General features: G+C 40.9%; 2 protein-coding genes across 6 annotated transcripts in view; both read right to left on the bottom strand.

The window, feature by feature from the left end:
* Positions 1 to 11,146, bottom strand: part of LOC128874590 (uncharacterized) — a 77,759-nt gene extending 66,613 nt beyond the window's left edge. For 2 of the 5 annotated variants that reach the window (XM_054119442.1, XM_054119447.1), the window contains exons 1-2: positions 11,006 to 11,146; positions 9,084 to 10,851 (exon numbers count right to left, since the gene is read on the bottom strand). The gene's annotated coding sequence lies outside the window, so the exon portion shown is untranslated. The remainder of the gene's footprint in view (positions 1 to 9,083; positions 10,852 to 11,005) is intronic. The other 3 variants (XM_054119443.1, XM_054119445.1, XM_054119444.1) reach the window with 3 other exon arrangements.
* A 797-nt stretch (positions 11,147 to 11,943) lies between these two features.
* Positions 11,944 to 14,670, bottom strand: LOC128874591 (uncharacterized). The gene is made up of 6 exons (XM_054119448.1): positions 14,421 to 14,670; positions 13,966 to 14,281; positions 13,137 to 13,900; positions 12,623 to 12,843; positions 12,203 to 12,357; positions 11,944 to 12,129 (listed from the first exon to the last, which is right to left on the bottom strand). The coding sequence occupies exons 1-6, from the start codon at positions 14,459 to 14,461 to the stop codon at positions 11,944 to 11,946; spliced, it is 1,683 nt and encodes a 560-aa protein (XP_053975423.1). The 5' UTR covers positions 14,462 to 14,670.
* Positions 14,671 to 15,276: the final 606 nt, after the last annotated feature.

The raw sequence follows: 15,276 nt of genomic DNA, 5'->3' as shown, positions 1-15,276 counted from the left end.
GAGAGAAATAGAATGGGAAAAAAACACGAAACGACCAAAACGGCTTTCACGTCCCGGAGTTCCAGCAAATGTCGTTCGTTAAGACTCGCTATTAGCTCTGTCCTCGGCCCGCGAGCATTGTCCACCAATGTCGTCCGGTTGCCCATGCTATTATACCGCGTTCACGGCTGTGCAAACATCGCTCCGTTAATTATACAATACTGGGTGGTCTCGTGCATCTCGCCACTCGAAATATCAAAATTTAATGTGATGCAAATGTCGACACTTTGTTTGTCTTGGAGGAGGAACAGCAGCGGACTTTATTAGAAATTATTAGAGAGTCATCAGAGAAATGAAAAATTGTCTACCCGTTATCCGTTAAATAGAATTAAGAATAGAAATTAATTTATGTAACGTTCTCATAATAATGTACGACTGTCCGAGCAACTAATCAAGTTGCTAGTAAATGACACTATGCTAATCATCGATTATTCAAATAAAGTATATAGACTCACAGAGGATAATGTAATATTCGCAACAAAAGCGTCTGAATAGCAATCGGCACAATCAAGCAGAAACGAAATGTGTATAAGAATAAAGTTTTATTCGAAATTGATATCCAGACAATTTCGCCCCATCTTCGCTGCGAAATTTAATTCCAGCTCAAATATTTCCCCGAGACCAGGTATTTCGATCGATATTTACTAAACACGGTCGCTACTACGCGAGTTTCGCTCGTTGACGTTCCGGGCGTCGTTATTCAAGATGAATCTTATTAATCACGGCATCGAGCATCGCCGTGATACAAAGGAGAGGCTCGACGTCGGTCGAGGCATCGGATTTCGTGCACAGAAACACAAGATTTTCTTTGCGAGCGGCGCGGTCGCGTAACAGGAGATTTCGCATCCTGCTTTCGTCGGCTCATTCTGCGACACGATACTCCGCGTCGGGATCGAGAAATACGAAAAACAAAATAATACACGAGCGAAATTCCTTTAAAGGAAATTTTCACGTAACATCGACGAAGGGGCCTTTGTTACGCCACCTGCACGGCTAAAAAGAAATTTGACGTCCTTGATAATGTATTAAAACTCTCGTGCATGAGAGAACGGAATGCAAATATCTTGCAAGACTATCTTGGTGCGAATTTTCCGAGTTACAAAATTATGCAGAAGTATGCTCCGTGAAGAAGCAGAGAGAAAACGTAAAAGAGGTCTTTTTTTTCTAGGCGCCTTCCTCTTCGAAGAATTCGAGGGTACAGACGAGAATTGCGTGACGCTGGTGAGCGTCCTCTGAAAATCTTTCGAAGTGATTTTCTCGAGAACAGAGCCACGTACGTAAAAACTCTGTTGCACGTTTTCGATTTTTCTCTATAGAACCCTGTTATATAAATAGAAATCAAAGCGTTTCTCTTTCATATTTAGTTCGCGATACTCCATTAAACGCAACGAGTTGCGTTGGACGCCTAACGACTCCCACGAAGAACCGCTGTCTCCATCGCACGCTAATTGTTTCGCGCGTAACAATATCGACGTGGCCGCGATTATCTCCCTCTCGTCTCTCGTTAACGTTCGATTAACGACGCTGGAAAAACTCACGGGCTAATGGAGCGGTCCGAAAAATAAGAACGGCGTGAACGATTCACGCGACGAGAAAAGAAATTTCACACGCGATCGATCGTGCTTTGGAACGAAATCCTCGTTAGGACGGTGACTCTAATTGGAAGCGTAACAGGGGATATCGAGCCGGAAACTGGAACGAAACCGACTCCACGGATTGTATCGCGAAAGAATAAAACCAGAGGCCGTGGTTTTTTCACGGCCCCGTGCATGTGCAAGAAACAACGCGCGTACGGGCGTCAGTGGGCCGCGTGTAAAACAGAGATTAAAACCGAGCCTGTTGCGTTCCAATTGAGCCCAGCCAATTGGTTACGCGCAAATTACGTTCCAGCGTCCCGCCATGTCCTCCAAGGTGCCTCTGCGTTATGCTATTTCCTCAGTTCTTTCATCCACCGCGAATGGTACAAGCGAGATGAATGGAAATGAGTTAAAATGCTATCCAGTTTACAATTTACCGAGTTAAGAATTATGCAGAATTATTCTCCGTGAAGAAACGGAGAGAAAATGTATAAGGATTTTTTCTGTGGGTGCCTTTGTTCTCGAGGAATTGGAAGCTAAAGTGAGCCACCTGCGCGGAGTTCGTAAGCATGCCCCGAGCATCTTCCGAAGCCATTTTCTCGAGAACAGAGGCACGCACGTGAAAACTCCATTCCACATCTTCGATTCATTTTTCTTTACAGAATCTTATTATCCGAATAGAAATCAAAGCGTTTCGCTTTCGTCTCAACTTCGAGATGCAAGATATTCCCGCATATATCAGAAAGGCTTTCCACGTTCACTTTTCAGTAGAAAATGCAATCTCTTATAGAGTATCCACACGTAATCGCGAATATTTCAAGAAAGTTCGCCTACTCATCGTTGCGGGTTGGAAAAACCATTTGCAATTCAATCGCAGTAAAGATAAATGAATAACAAAACGCTGTCTATCGATGAAACGAGCGAAGAAATAGAAAGAAAGCCGACGTGCGTTATCCAGTTCGCGTGAAACCGTACGAGCGTGGCCTGGGATATTAATCATCGCAACTCAACGAGCGGGTAGCGTTTGACGGAGAAATTCGCTGCTCTAATCATACCCAGATCAACGTTAATGAAGTCGTCAAATAATTAGAACCAATTAACGCACATTCGGTTTGTTTTGGCAGCCCGCCACTGGAGGAACGAAACGGTATTCCGTTACCGTTAGAATTAGATTATATACCCTCTCCACGATTTCGCAAGCGTACTTTCACGTGTCAGCTTTTTCTCCTTTAAATCGCGGCTCGCGTGTTCCCCCGCGTTAAACGCCTTATGGTGAAACGTCGCTAGCACGTAACCCGCACACTGATAGAGGCTAGTTGAAATTGCTGTTTTGACGAATAGGAGGAAAGTGACCAAGTTGCTTCGCGCGCGTGGAATACACGCCTATAACGGTGACATCGGGAGCGTTACTTGTAATTCAAATAGGGTACACATTGTCCAAGAATTAGAAAACGTAGTTGGTTCTGAAGACAGTGGGGGCTCGGTGGTTGCCAGGCAGATGACGCTGAGAGTGCAACTATCGATGCAACTTATGAGATACGAATTCAGAAAACGATAGACTAGATGGAGATCTACTATTAGAAAGGTGGCTACTTGTGATTAAATAGCTGTAGTTCTATATTAGAAGTTCTAAAGTTACCTTTAGCTAATATGACTACTGGATCCCTACACTTGGTGCTAAGAAACTTTAGAATCAATGGAATTAATAAGTTTTTCAGCGAATATAGTTTTTGGTAGTTTTGAAGACGGTGGGGGTTCGATGGTTGCCAGACAGATGACGCTGAGAGTGCAACTATCGAGGCTCGTGCAAGTATCGAGGCAACTTATGCGATAAGAATTGAGAAAACGATGGATTACGTGGAGATGTACTATTGGAAAGGTGGCTACTTGTAAATAAATAGCTGCAGTTCTATATTAGGACATCTAAAGTTATCTTTAGCTAATATGACTACTGTATCCCCGCACTTGGTGCTAAGAAGCTTTAGAATCAATAAAGTTAATAAGTTCTTCAGCGAATATAGCTTTTGGTAGTTATCTCACAAGAGCTCCATCCATTGCATTGCTTCGACAACCACTAGGGATGCTCACTTAGCTACAAACTAAGTTGTAGAGATGAAGTAACTAATAATAACTATCACAGGCAGATATGTACCATAACAGTTGAGCTTCTTCCCTCTGTATATTGGTTATCTGATTATTCCACGAACTTTCAACCCTCCACATCAATAATCGAAATTCTACCGCGAATTCGACTCCCGAGGGCAAAGTCTCCTCGAGGACTCGCTAATCGCATCGCACGCATTTCAGAAGTGGGTGGATCATGAACACACCTTTGTGTACGTTCAGATACCATCGATTTCTGTGGCTATTCCAATAAAATCGATTCAATTAACGGAACACTGCGACTCAAGGTCCGTCGCGTTATCGGTCAAGAAGTCTGAGATTTTATCACCACGTTTTTCTGCTCCGGTCATGGCCATGATCGTGACCTTGCATCTGGCTCTCGTAGATATGCATAATAAATGCGATAAACACTCAATTCGGAGGCGGGTCGGTAAAGCGTGCGACGAAGCCTGCGATCAAAGGCAACTGGCTGGACCAAAGCTATTTTTAACCCAACGTGCGACGTCGGGTCGCCTGTGCGCGCCTTTGACGCGTCGATCCTGAAGATTAAACCGAGACCGTGATACCCCCGCGTATGTCATCAGGTCGTTTGCACCAGCCGCCACATTTACAGAAGCTTTGAATTCGGACAAAGAAGATAATTCAAAAATTTGTCACGACTTGGGGATATTAGTTTCAGTTGGAAGACTGTCGGAACCACTTGAATCCAGATAGATCATTTCAGGGGGAAATTGGCATGATGATGCTGCGAGATCCACGAGAGTTTTCTTCGGTGGAGAGTGACAATTCCTTATGAACGAGGCTATTTCTTCATAGAATTGTAAGAGATATGGGAAGTGGGTTAGGTGTACTTCTTCTACTTCAATCTGAAGTTAAGCAACGGCTTTCACCGAAAGGATCTCTAGTTGCAGCGGCGAGGCCCGCTTCGAGTCTAGAAAAGTGTATCTTTTTACAGAATTCCAATGGGACGATTCGTTTCGAGTAGCAGGAACCTGAAGGAACGATGATGGATGAAATCTACCCGTCAGCATTTGGAAAGATCAGTGCAGCAGCTGTCAAGGAGATCGGTCTACGTCAATCCATAGGAATAACATGATTCTACAGCATGATAAGGCAAAAATGACAGAGTTGGAGTAGGAAGTACCACTGGAGCTACCATTTGACTGCCACCTGTTTATGTCTTTGGGGCATTCCCTGGCTGAGAAAAGATGTCAAAAGACAGACAAAATGAGAACTCCTCAGAAACGCCAGGATTATTTCGCCAAGGTATCGAATGTCTACAGACAAAATGCCGAAAGTGTTACGGTCAACAATGGCGCTGACATGAGTGATTAATAAACGGAAGCTTTCTACGCAAACATCGCCGCTCACGGAGAGCTCTAATGCCAATACGTTTAATGCAAGGAGCACCATTGCCGCCTTTGCCTACCATGTGGGATCTCCTACTTGCGCCCACCTGTCTAGCGCATCCTGCTCCAAACGCTATTAGTCGTTTGAACAATTTGTTGCGCTAATTATACACCGATGAATTATCGAGTAATTGGGGACCGCTCGGCAAACGATTAATGGCGTCGAGTTTGGAGCAGGATCTTCTAGATGAGCCTCAGCGGTGAGTTCAACTAGCGGGTCCGGGATGAAACGCGGTAATATCGCTGGTTGTACTGTTAGGATCCGGGCAGAAGAAAAGTAGACCGAGTTGTAACGCAACAATATGATAAATTTCGATCGCGGTTTCTCGCCGGCCATGAAATTACAACAAAGCATAGAGGCTGACAGTAATCGGCGCTAAAGCGCTGAGTACTGACTTGCATCAACCTGGAGGAGGTTCGAGACTAAAGCTTTCTGCACGAATAGTTTTCCCAGGGGCTATATATCGGACTGTTTACTGGACGGATGATGACCCCAGGCCATGGTTATCGGATTAGTACGACAGGCTTTGTGCAAAGGTACACTTTGGGATCGAAAGCGGTATTGCTTCTGGAAGATAGCTACCTGAAGGGAGCGAACACTGATTATGATCGAAAGAAGCCTGGGATATCCAACGTTACAAAAATATTACTTGTTTCTAGCCCGTGAATGCTTACGAAAATTCATATTTCTACAGATATATAGCGTGAGGCGTGTTTTTGGGATAGGTATCAACATAAATACCAGTTAATGTGACTTTTATTACGATTGACTCTCGCTCGATCTGCCGAGCGACTGTCTGTTCGTCGTCGGTTGTCGATGACGCGAAACTCTCTTAAATGTTTTTAAACAAAAGAGCGACAATGCTCGTGTGTCGCCCACGAATGCTGACCAGCTAATTCTTCCAATAGATAACAAAAATTAAATTCAAATAAAAGTGTTTTTTATCATCTAAACAGTCCAACAAGTATTTTATATATTTTTCCTGTGTTTCTCCCATATTTTCTTAACCTTTGCAGTCTGCTTACTCCCTAAAATAAAGTTTTCTTTAAAACATCGAGTCTTTATATAAGAACCTCTCGAAGATAAAGTTCTCAGGGCCGCTTTTAATCTCCAAAAGGCCGTTGAAAAGGTCTGACGAATAGCATACCGATCGGCAGCGATAATTTCTCGAAAATGTTTCCCCGCGTGTCGAATAGTCGAAGTCCTGTCCCCGTTGGCCGATTTTATCAGCGCGACGCTTTTCACACGAGGACGAGAGATTTGGGCGAGTGGTGAGCTTTAAACTCGTTTCACCGAGACTTCGATGACAGTGGTTATCGAATCTGCGCTACAAAAATTTGGAAAAAACAGAATTCGGTAACATCGAACGGGAATCCATAGGATACGATTTTAATCCTTTGAGTCCTCTGGGCGTTTGCGAGCGGTCAGTGCGTTCAGTGGAGGAGTGTAGAGGTATATGTTTAACAAACGTGACTATTGGATTTCTACCCATGACGCGTATCAAGTCCTGAAGCTTTAGGATCGATAAAGCTAATAGGTTCTTTACTTGGTATACAGCCTTCGGAATTGTTAAAGGTCGACTGTTTCAGCGACTCCATTATTCAGCAATATGTTCAATTCTTTTAGAACTTCGACGTGCCTTCTATTTAGACATAAAAAGAATGTCCCTGGTTACAGTACACCAACAGTAGGTCCAATAACATTCGATAACATTGCTATTTGCGATGCTAGAATTCAAGGAAGACGAAGATAGCTGCTCGAGTAATGTTATCAGTTGAGCAAACACTGCGATTACGACGGGAAGAATACCCGACACCCAAGAATGCCGAAAATAACACTAACTACACAGAGTTTCGTTTCTGATACTCCCAAGTCTTTTACACCCATCCGATAACCTACAAACATGCAAACGAGCAGCTCTATCTCTCGAGACTAAAGTCTGCAGTAATCTGAAGTCGGAGAACCCCTGACAATAATATATTTATCTCAATTTGCATTGAATCATTAGGATTGACGAGTCGCGATAATCGCAATCGTTATCCAGAACGGTTCAGGAAGTGACACACGCGCTGTCCTCTAACCAATGACACCTCAAAGTCGAAGGAACCGACGCGCGACAGATTCCAACTGTCATGTCGACGGAAACTCTCGCTTAGCGAGATGTTACGCGACCAAAACAAACAAACCGAGTCGGCTCGAACGAACGACGCAATCACCTCGATGGAAATTCGTTGGTTTTTATACGACCTAGCTGCGGTTTCGCGAATTATCGCGTTTGCCAGTGAATTCCGTCGAATAGAAAAACAGTCAGCTTTCCCGTCCGGCTGCGTTATCAGGCCGCGGCTGTCGACAGGACTCGTCTGGCTCGATCCACCGCGAAATTCGCGAGCATCGATCCCCGTCGATCGTTGACGCCTAACGGTACATCGAAATAATTCAGCTTGTCGATTACGGACTCGCGGAACGCGCTGCGTCAATTCTCTTTCGCAGGAACGGTTCTTCTCCTTTCGTTCTCGCGTCCCCGCTGACACGCGACCTCTGGCGCTCGGTTTCTCGAAAGGAATGCCGAAGGATCCTTGGGGGCGTTCGAATCTTGCGAAAAAATTGACGCTGAAAGCGACACTATGCCTTGCTAAAGAATTTTACTCCTGTCTCGTAATCAATAACCTTCGCGAGTTTTATATTAAATGAATTCTGTAAACTTGTGTTATTTTAACGAATTCTGTAATTTTATTTTGGCGAAGATATAAAGTTGTTTATTGTTTTAGCGAACTCTGTAACTTTGTACTGAGGTAAAGCACTTCCTGCTTTGATGTCGATTTAATGGATTGCAGCTTTAAATGATAATTTATTATTTCAATGAATTCTCTGATTTAATGGAGCATGTGATTTTACACCCATGCAATGTATTTTGTAATTTTATTTCGATGGTAATATTTATAAGGTCATTATGAATTAATACAGGATTCTGACGATGGCACTGTTTATCAGAGGATTATTCAATGGGTGCGAATGTAAAAATGAAATTATGCGACGTCGGATGATGCGCGAACGAGATTATCGACCGTAATATTGTCTGCTATTGAAAACGAGCATTCTTGTGGAACGGACGTTTCCTACAATTGGCAAACACTGTTTGGCAACAACGCTTAAGAAGGAATGAATAATCTTAAGTACGCTTTCTCATAATTCATTGGAAATATCAAATCAATAAGATTGGCGAAATAATGAACGCAAGATCGATTCGGTTAATAGATAATAGCTCGTTGAAAATCGATACAATATCTCTACGAACGAGTCACTCGAAATCAGAGGTGGCCAAAAATTCGTATGCAGATTAAAATTCCAAGTAGAATGAAGATGCGCTACTTTCCATTGGCAACAGGTTGAATAAAACTGTCAGTTGCAAAATGAAATTATATTTCACGTTGCGCAAATAAAAACTGATCTGTGCAACTGTTCAATCGAAGAAACGACGCTAATCAATCAACAAGCGTCACAGAATGAGCGGAGGCTTTACACCTATCAGTATATTCTTTCAATTACCTTCTGAATTAAAAACAAAAGATCTGAATTTCATTTCTCTTTATTCCTAAAATCAAATTTTATATCGGAACCCATGTCACATTAATCTTCCTTAAACACCGACGAAATTCTACCAAACCTAATCATTCCCAGATTTATTTACGATCTCCGTTCAATTCCGATATCTCCCAGAACTATCGACCAGTGATCAAATGCATTACACAAATCCAAATATGATACCCCGCGATCTTTCAAACGTGTCCATTTTGGAGCACGTGCTCGGTGCTCCGAAAAACGTACCTGTCAATTTCCACCACCCTCTCAAATATAAAAATATAATACTCCTTTCGTCGTCCATTATTCATTTAAAATTTCATTACAAATCTACAAGGTGTAGATCGAACTTACCTGGCGGAAGTTCGAGGTCGTCAAAGTCCTGCGCTGATTTCGACGAGACCCGTTAATCCGGACGAGGCACAACACGGGCGGCAAAATTCGTGGCGTGGAAAATCGTACGCGGGAAAACTGAACGGACGAAACAACAGGTAAAACGAGCGTCGCGCGCGAGCGTTCGAACGGGCCAACGTGTCAACACGGAGCCAAGAAAAATCCACGCGATCGTGCGTCGCGGCCGGTGCCGAGCCGACTGACTGACTGACTGACTGACTCCGCCAGTCAGCACACCGTACAGTCACCGCACTTGCATCAACACACGCGGCCTGGCATCCACTTCCCCCGCAGCCTCTCGCTCACGGCTCCGTTCCCAGCCGCGGCCTCTCCTGCATCCCGCTGGGGCCTGTGGCTGGCTGTTGGCCTCCTCTGGCCCTCGCCACGACCGCGTGCGTTCCTCTCCACGCCAGACATGGGCATCATCCAGATGAAATTAACAAAGGCCTTACGATACTTGCCACTCAATGATAAATAAAGGATTTCCCAAAGGAAGCTACATAATTTTTCATTCGAATCAAACGCGGATGGTGTGTAATGTTTTTCTTTTTTTTTTTAATATTAAATTAAGTGCATATCATTAGGATCGATAGTGGAAAGTGATGTTTAAGTGTCCACCATTTTTGTGTTAAGAAAATTCTGAAGTCCTGCTTGGGAAAACCTTTATTGGCTTATGTCGTACGTTTTAATTTCTTTTAATTTCGCATACTTGCCAGTCAATGGCGAATAAAGGATTTCCCAAAGGAAGATTCATGACTTTTCATTCGAATCAAACACGGATGATGTGTAATGTTTTCTCTCTTTTTTTTTTTTATTAAATTAAGTGCATATCATTAGGATCGATAGTGGAAAGTGATGTTTAAGTGTCCACCATTTTTGTGTTAAGAAAATTCTGAAGCCCCGCTTGGGAAAACCTTTGGGAAAACCTATTGGCTTATGTCGTACGTTTTAATTTCTTTTAATTTCGTGTTGAGTGTTTCAGACATATTTCGATTACAAAATCATTCGAACACGCCCATCTCTGTTCCAGCGTTCGCCGTCTTGCCCCGTGGAAGCGTGGAATTCTATGGGGAACTCCGAGCCACGCGGAGATATTGGTCTCCATGTTTGGGTTAAATTGGGGCCCGTACGGTATAGGGTGCCCTGCTAACAAAAGAGCGACTCGACCCAGTAAGAGATGATTCAGCGTGTAAAAATGAATCGAAAGGGTGCCAGGAATTTTCTTCCTGCGAGCCTTCTTCTTCGAAAAGACCTATTGTCGCCACGAATTATATTCAAAATTGATTTCCCTCGAATACGAGGCTACAAAAAAAGTATTATTCGACATTCTCTTGCACTAAAAAATAAGGATCTCGGAATAAGAAATAAGCTAATAGAATTTTCGTAATAAATAAGCTAACGAGGATCTTATTATTATGTAATTTTAAATAGGCCACCCGTTACGTGCGAAAGAAGTGCAAGAAACTGAATACCAACGAGTCCTGAGATCACTGCGGCCAAGCGATAAAGCGGTTACACCTCGAATCGATTAACATCTCTCATTAAAATTAATGGAGAATCGATACTAATCCTCCTACGATCGCGCGTGGATGCTCCGCGCGCTTCGATGCGCTAATTAAGCCAAGTATCTGTGTCTGACCGAGATACGTTGATGCGTTGGTTTTGATTTTGGAGGCAGCCAACCATTGCACGCCGCTCGTGGCCAAGATTCAAAGTATTTCAAACTATACTGCAATATAAATTTATAAATAAAATAAACATTCAATTAAATATAAATTAGAAATAAAACGTCGCGTGTTACTTTTATTCCTAATCAGTAATACAATATTTTAACGACAAATAACGGCGATTCATAGGGCATAGCCGTGACATGAACCGCTTACCAATTCCTTCTATGCATCGTATTTATATTGAAGATTAGTGGCGAAGCGTGCGTGTAGATCGTTAGCGAACGATTAGCTTGGAATTTCTCGTTCAACATCGACGAACAGACTCGGCAAATCGAACATCCTCTTTTCCATACCTCGGTAGAATTGGAACGCGGCCCACATGTTCACGACCCACGGTTAAACACGTGTACACAGTAGATCTGTTTTATCTCGCGAGCTCAGTGTGACTGGTGAGGTCGATACGCATATTTGAGGTTGTGTTCAATTTGCTTGCATCATCGATCGATGGTTATCATCTCAACGTTCGATAATAAATTCCTTCTGTTGTCCCAATCACAGCGATAAAATCAAATGAATACCACGGAAGCACCTTATGTTTTATTCAAACATAACCAAACATATAAAACGTATAAAAATTGTACCAGAACTGAATATCGTATTCGCTGTTATTACACAAAACCCATTATCCATTCATTACATATCGATTCATAATCCATTTCCATATGTGAAATTACCACTCTAACGAACGACGTCGAACGAGTATCAATCAATGCATTTCTAAATACGTATTTTCATCGGTGTACCTTGGGATACGTATAATTCGGTGTTTAAAGTTTCGAAACTGTGACAATACTTCTCGAGCATGAGTAATTCGTCTGAGATTCGTAGTATCAACAATAGTATCAAATATGTAGAAAACTTATTATATTATGATTAAACATAAGTAAATGTATCGAATATTCGAAAACTCTATTGTAACTGCACACCGTCTTCACTGGCGTCACATAATGAATCTCTATCGATTCGATCGATTATACATATATCGACTGATTATTCATTCCCGGGATTACAATTACCATTCTGACAAACGACATGAAATTAATATTAATAAATGTAACTTTAAATACAAGTTGTTTTTTTTTTTTTTTTAATCAACACACGTTGGTATGTATATAATTGGGAGACAAAACTTTTAGAAGAGTGGTAATAATATCCGAGAGCAAATCATCATCCGAAACGAGTTTCGATATATCGATGATGGCGTCTCTGGCGCCATGAAGCTTTTTGAAAACGTTCCTGGCGTACACCAGTTGGATCAAGACGTTCCTGAATAGTTCCTGGAAGAAATGTGAAAATAAAAGTATTTGATGTTCATTTTGTGCGTTATTTCAAGCGTGATTATATGCTTACTTCGGCGCCACTGTAATTCGCAACACCGATGCAGGCGACGAATCCTTTTCCATGAGAATAATATCCCAATTTTCGCCGTGCAAGACCGAAACAGAAAACGACGTTTTGCATCCTGCACGCATCGAGCAGCTTGGCAACTTCATCGTCTAGTCCACCTGTAATCAGGAACTTAAGTATTGTAGTGGTCTACGGAACATAAGAAAACTGCAATGTATTGTAAAAATGATGAAATATACATTTAATACAACGTGTAGTGTGCACAGGAGAAGAACTGCGTTCTTCCAACTGCGTAACATAAAACAACTGAACTGCACTCTCTCTGCGCTCTCTCGCTTTGCGCATCATGCGGCCCAGGGCCGTACACTAATATACTATAGTATGTTGTAATTTATTTAAATCATCTACGAAAATTTCAATTACCTTCGAGTTCGACCTTTTCGAGGTCAGGAGCGATGATCACAAATTTAATCTTCTTCAATTCAACGTGCTTCCGTACTTCCTTCAAACCAGAATAGTAACGCCGTTTGTATCTCGATTTGCTCGGATTTTTCTCGTGATATCTTTTTTGGAGCCTTGTAATTTCTCGCAGAAATATTTCTAAACTACTGGTCAAGTGATGTGTCAACATGTTCGTACAGTATCTGCAAGATGTACGAACATGGAAAATAAATACTGCAGCATTGAGTATGGTTGAAACGAGCCTTAATCTTATAGGGAAAGGAAATAGGGAAGAATGAGAAAATATAACTGATATACATTTTCGTAATAGAAAATATAGTATTTATTGCGTAAATAAAAATTGAGGATTCAAGGATACATTAATGTTGAAATGAATGTTATAATACAATACTACAGTGTGAAGTAATATTTAAGCACTGTACATGCAAGATACAGAACATACTGCATCCATGCATGTACAAATTAAAGTACTTACTCTCTAAAATTTCGAGAATATACTAGATAATGTTTAAGATCTTCTTCGTTATTTGTAGGTTCTTGTTTAATCTCCTGTTTAATCTCTTGTTTAATATTATGTTCGATATCATCCGTTATTTCAAGGGAAAGCGTACGTTTTACAATATCATTTACAACTACATGATCGAACAATGGACAAGGTCTTTTAGGTCTTTCATCGTACAATCGATGACGTCTTTTAGATTTATCATCGCAGAATCGTAGAATCGTAGATTTTTCATCGTGGAATCGATAAGGTCTTTGAAAGAATTTATTTGGTACAAATGTCTTTTGAATGCAAAGATTATTTACCTGTTCAATTACATCTGGTCTGTAATATACAGAGCTTTCAGGAATGCTTTCTGCATTTCTAGATCTGAAATCTTTGCCATACAACGTCATTGTACACATACGTTTAGCATAATCTACATCTATTTCAGGATCCGCAGTGATTTTTAAGGCATTAAAATTGATACTATCGATATCTTTATAAATAGCCTGTATTTTTTCACGCTCGAAAGCCTCTCTTTTATACATATTGGTTTGTGCTTTCATGTTTCGATTTAACAGAATTATTCTTTTTAACCTAGAATCTTTGGAAATAGAAAGTTTAACTTTCTTGAAATTAGGAATATTGTTTCTGTCTACAATATTTGACGGTGTTACTCCAGAAATTCCCTTAAAAATGTTGATCCTAAATTTTGGTAGTGCTCTGTTGTTCATTTTATTCGTGTATCTGGTGTTCTACAAATAAATTTTTGTGATATAATAGCAAAAATTCTTTAAGAAGATTTTATGTATAAACTTACTTCCAAAGCATCTTGAAGATTAATACAGATTTTATCTGTTCTTCTACACCTTCTTGATCTCTTTGGTTCTTCATTGAATTGAGCAAGCGGTACAAGATCTGTAGTAGGATTCGCCGAAAACTGTTTCTTTAATGCAACAGCATTCTTGTCGCTAACAGTCGTGCTACTAAGTTCAGGATATTCCAAATCATCCAAATTTATTATCTGGTCACTCTCTCCAGTATCCTTTGTTTTCTTCTCACATACAGAATGTTTGAACTGATTCATCTGACAAAGTTCAGGCCAGAAATTACTAGAACTTGCATTTGCACTTGTACTGAAAAAGTATCATGAATAAAATTAAGAAGCACATACTGGAAATTACGCTCTTGTTAGTTACCAATCCCATACTTTGAGCGTGATACTTCTGTCTAGGATTCATTGGCTACACTACAAAGATTATGCAAATTACTTACTGGAACGACCATGTTTGATTATTAGTCTGTACTCTCCTCATCGTATCTCGCTTAAAAAGTTCGATTCACTTAAATTTCTTCACTGCTTGGTTATCGATCGCTATGACCTGAATAGTGTTCCCAATTGTACAGGAATACTATTCATAATTGCTATGTATGCCCTTCACTATCGTCAACTACGCACAATGCACGTCACTTACTTGATCACTTACTAGATCCACTGATATGTATATGTACTATGGATTGGGGAATTGGGGATGCTTGAAGCGAATTGAACGTGGCTTTGACATGGTGCGCCATCATCATTCGACCGATGTACTTTACTTCCTTTCCCTTCAGTGATGTCAGTCTGTATATAAAAAGGGTTATATCTTAATTAGCCCTGGATAATTTTACAAATATATTCATTAGGACAATATATAAAGACAATAGAAAAGTATAGACAATATATAAATAATAAGGACAAATATATTTATGATTTTGCGTTCATAGCCACAACAATAGCCATAGCATATTCATCAATATATTTATTTCACTATTTTCATGAATTTAATTTGCTCAGATTAACTTTTCTCAATTTCAACCATCATACAAGCAATTCCTATTATATAACTACTACATTGTATAATAATACATTATGTTACACTATTCTTTTAGTCTCCTATAAACCACATTTTTAAAATTTTGCGCTGTTTCCTTTAATGCATCGGTCGAATGATGGCGTTGGCATGTAAAGTCTTCTTCAACTCGCTTAAACCGCTGCACAACTGGCTCCATGGGTCATGGGAATCTCGTATCCATAGTAATCACGTAAACAAAACTGCAGTTACAGATGAAAGAAACGGTTGGTGCTGGC

This window comes from Hylaeus volcanicus, chromosome 4 (genome assembly GCF_026283585.1).
Source record: "Hylaeus volcanicus isolate JK05 chromosome 4, UHH_iyHylVolc1.0_haploid, whole genome shotgun sequence".
NCBI classification, from domain to species: Eukaryota; Metazoa; Arthropoda; class Insecta; order Hymenoptera; family Colletidae; genus Hylaeus; species Hylaeus volcanicus.
The sequence above is the reverse complement of the archived record's forward strand: the minus strand, read 5'-3'. Positions and strand labels throughout refer to the sequence as shown.